Source organism: Lycium barbarum, chromosome 3 (genome assembly GCF_019175385.1).
Source record: "Lycium barbarum isolate Lr01 chromosome 3, ASM1917538v2, whole genome shotgun sequence".
Lineage (NCBI taxonomy): Eukaryota > Viridiplantae > Streptophyta > Magnoliopsida > Solanales > Solanaceae > Lycium > Lycium barbarum.
Genome location: NC_083339.1, coordinates 106,867,291 through 106,871,600, shown reverse-complemented (window position 1 = coordinate 106,871,600; position 4,310 = coordinate 106,867,291). Strand labels below are relative to the sequence as shown.

Sequence of the window (4,310 nt, the reverse complement as noted above, 5' to 3'; positions counted from 1 at the left end):
AACGGCCCCCAAAAATGAAAAATAAATAAATTGGTGGGAAAAGACAATTTCTTTCTATTATTTTTGGCCTAGTATTTTGACTCTCACTCGCCCCTTTTTGTTCCTTTTTATTTATTTTATTGTGACATCAGCTGTTAGGGTGTATTAATTCCAAATAAAAATAATGGGGGATAGGTCACTCGTTGGAGTGTTTCAACTTATTCGAACAACTTTACGATGCATTTGATGTCTATATGAACAGCCCTTAGATAGCGCATCAAAAGTTTAGTTAATTATTTATTTGAGCTCGAGCAAGATGTTTAAACTATTACTTCAATCTCTTTGGTAACTTCTATTTGTTCACATTCTTTTGTCAGAAGGTTATATAATTATGATAATCTAATGTTTAAATTTCCAAAATTTGTCTCCTATATGTGGAAATTAGTAGCGGAGCCACAACTAATATTGTGCTTCATTTGAATCCCTTTTCTTAAAAAATTTAAAAATATTTTTTCATATAAATGTAAACTGTTAAAGTCCCTGGGCATAAGGGAAATAGTTCATAAATTGCCACATAACGTCTCTTTTCGTCCCAATAATAGAATTACACACTTGTATAAATATAAGATAATATTTAAGTCATATCTTATATTAACTCAAAAATATCTGATAATATGGGATATGCTATGGAATAGTAGTTAGTGGGACAATTGACAACCGTAAAAATGGTCAAGTAAGATATTTACGCAATGGGAATTGATTATCTACAATTTCTTCAGGGTTTGCCCTTAAGATCCAGGTCCGAGTGAGAAGTACATGTGGTAAATAAGTCACAACCATCCCATAAATCTTAGGTGATGTTTTGTATATTTCAAAAGAGTAGCAAAACATACAGATAATGCAAATTTCGATCATTAATTAATGTTTGATTCCTTGTATAAAAACTCACAAGTAATAATACAAATTTCAGGAGTGAAAGATCTTTATACAAAAAGATAATCAGACACTCTATGCTTCTAAGTTTCTAACCTTTCCTTCAGCCTGAAGTTCCAATAAGGTACACATTTGGCAAAAAGAGAGAAGAAATTTCAATAATCTGTACATATTTGAGTTACTACTATGTCCACAAGTATTCAGGACTAGGGATGTGCTTTAAAATAAGCCAAGAGTCCAACAAGTGGTGCATTGACATATGTAGTTGGCTCTGAATGAGCAGAATCATGTCTAACATCAGCAAAATAATCTTTGATATCAGGTCCTCCCACCACTGCCCTTATATGCAAGTTGGGATTTGGATTTTCGTTGAGGAAATATGGTGTCCCTTCTTTACATCCTATCTTCTCCGGATGTTGATCAATAGATGGCAATGAAGCCCCTCTATGGTGTATTCTTTGAGGAAATTTTGTTCCAAATCCAACCATGTATGACATGTTCATTGGATTTCTCCCAAGAATATAATTCACCTGGACGTATCAATGTACCTTCATCAATTTAATTTCTTCCAAATTTGTCGCATTTTCATTGTAATTCTAATATGCAACACACAGTATAATACCTGGCTCCTTGCAAAACGTATTAGCATCTTTTGAGTTACATCAACATTGCCACAGCGAATTACCCTGGTCTTCATGTAGCGGGCATAGGTAAGAAGTAGAAATGACAGAGCTGTTGGATTTTGCATATTACAAATCCCCGATTTGTAAATGAGTCCACCTGCAAAAAAATTGAGAATCAAACAATTATGTGGACATCCTTCTCAATTTTTTTTTTTTTTTTTTTTTTTTTTGCTTTTTAAGTGGGAGATCAGGAGAAATAAATATACCTGGAGTGTATCTAACTGTATTGGTGGGAGATTCAGGCAACACACGGCAGACGAACGTATCAGCGTAAGGAAGGTACGGGTTTGCATTTGAAGGATTATCCAGAACAAACTGCAATGATATCCACAAAAAGTGAAAGACTATAGATTGAATCGGAGGCAAAGAAAAGTAATTTTATACATATACAGAATAAATAAGAGCCTGGTTTAGCTAGTGAATAAACGTTGGAGATGAGCACATTGATACCAGCATGCTTGGCATCCCATCCAAATTCTGATAAGCCATTTTCGATGTCTGATTTGAAGTTTATAATGTTTTGCTTTACGTAGTCCCAATACATAGGCTTTCTTGTTGCTTCGAGGAGCCATGCTGCAGCCCAAAGCAATTCATCCTGTCCAATCATCCTTGTTAATTAGGACTAAGAACTTGCTGAATATCAAAATTTGAAGATTATTAAGCCTGCTACTTACATTGTATCCGTTGTAATTACAATAGAATGGGCACACCCAAGGTCCTATGCTGTCATTGTAAGATCCTCTATGTTTATCCGCAAATTCAAAAACCTGAAATCCACATAAAAACAATAGTAATATTACCACCTCAACTATTTGATAATACTGAAAAAGAACACTCGAGTTATCATGTTAATAGTACTCCCTCCGGTTCCAATTATGGCAAAGTGAATTTGTTTTACAAAATTGATGGTAAGTAGCAAATTGTTACCTGGGCGGCTCTGTTGATGAGAAAATTGGAATATGCGAGATCAGTAGGCTTAAATACCATGGAGGCAGCAGCTAGAGCAGCAGCGATTTCAGCAGAAACTTCAGAACCAGGAGCTTGTGCAGTAACTGCAAAAGTAGTACGAGGAGTGTCTATATCTTCAGGCCTTTCCCAGCAGTTATGATCGCCCTCTGCGTTACCTACTTGTGCATATACTACGTTTGGAATGTCTGTGGCCTTTAAGAAATAATCCGTGGACCACTTAATAGCCTCCATGGCATGTTGCAAGTCTAGCCCCATTGAATTTCTGAACTGCACGACGCTCCAAGCCAACATGGTCGTTGTAAAGGCCATTGGAAAGTGGAACTTCACATTGTCACCAGCATCATAGTATCCACCTACCAAATCCACCTGAAAAAAAAACTGTTTCTTTTAAAATTGGGGCAATATGGATTTGAACTAACAAGATTAAGAGCATGACCATTTCAGTTATTGGAATTAAACAATTTTTACTAAATATAGAAAGTGACACTCTTTTTAAACAGATTAAAAAAAATAAAAAATAAAAAGTGAAACAGATGAGAGTTGTGTCTCATATGTTTTGTATACTTACACCCTTGTCAGCTCCATCGTGAAGAGCAGAATCTTTTCTCCAAGACATGCGCTGGTTAGGGGGTAATTTACCAGACCTTTGTCCTTCAAAGAAGAGTATACTCTTTGTTAAGGCATCAGCATAATTAGGATTAGGAACATTTGCTACCACCATTGCTGTCAAGCAGACAAATATTACTACTATTATTCTTAGCACCTGACAAGGAGATTTTTCGCTACCAATCATATTGATCTTATTGCACTAGCTAGCTAGGTACGATGTTTGTTGTTTATTACCATAGACTATAATTTGACATTATATATATACTTGTCCAAAAGAACATGCATCTCCATCCCTATAATGCTTTTCCATAAAGATAGGAAAAGCAAGCCTTGTAAATGAAAAGTTCATTCTACCAACGCAGACTTATGATCTCTAATTGAAGTCTTCAGGGGATGGCAAAATTTTCTGTGGGTATAGACGTTACAAGTTTACAACCTTTCGAACTCTAATCATATACAAATCACAATCTTTATCATAGCATTGTACACAATTACATCGGTATTATGAAGTTACCTTTATGTGTGTTGAGAGCTGGCGGCTGGCAGGCTAGGACATGGGTGATTTTACATTTAATTTCATCAACCTGGTGAGGTTACGGATATCAACTTGCCATAGTATTAGCTAATGAGCAAAAATATTATCATAATACCCTCATTTAACTAATATACTTTTTGACTATACTCTAACCAATTTATTGAGATTCCAAATTTTAGTTTAATATCCACGAATAGGATTTGATGCATTGCTTGTTATGCTGGTATATTGTGTACATGATTCTTGTAAATTTAAACTACTAATGGGATGAAAAAGTTAAAATAAAAAATACACAGGTTTTGACTAGAATACAATATGATCAGAAGGAAATTTTGTTTCCTGGAAATAGTAACCGAAAGCATAAAGAGATTTTCAGGATTAATGATCTGATGCAATATTTTAATCTTGTTGCCAAATACTTTCTTGTAGTGCCATGCCCAAATTAGAGTAAAATTCAAAACAAGTTTCATAAGCGCTGACTTTAGTTAGTGGTTGACTTTCAAGTTTCTTTCTATCTAAGCAACTTTAATTTCATCTTTCCCCATCATACCATACGTAAGGTTGCCGTACATGTCTTCATTCTTCATATCCGAGTGGCCGAC

The 4,310-nt window shown here is 35.0% G+C and overlaps 1 protein-coding gene across 1 annotated transcript; it reads right to left on the bottom strand.

Moving 5' to 3' along the window:
* Positions 1 to 1,118: 1,118 nt before the first annotated feature.
* On the bottom strand, positions 1,119 to 3,357 carry LOC132631097 (endoglucanase 4-like). The gene is made up of 7 exons (XM_060346697.1): positions 3,133 to 3,357; positions 2,523 to 2,930; positions 2,270 to 2,362; positions 2,023 to 2,190; positions 1,802 to 1,910; positions 1,535 to 1,692; positions 1,119 to 1,442 (listed from the first exon to the last, which is right to left on the bottom strand). The coding sequence occupies exons 1-7, from the start codon at positions 3,355 to 3,357 to the stop codon at positions 1,119 to 1,121; spliced, it is 1,485 nt and encodes a 494-aa protein (XP_060202680.1).
* Between the last annotated feature and the right edge of the window lie 953 nt (positions 3,358 to 4,310).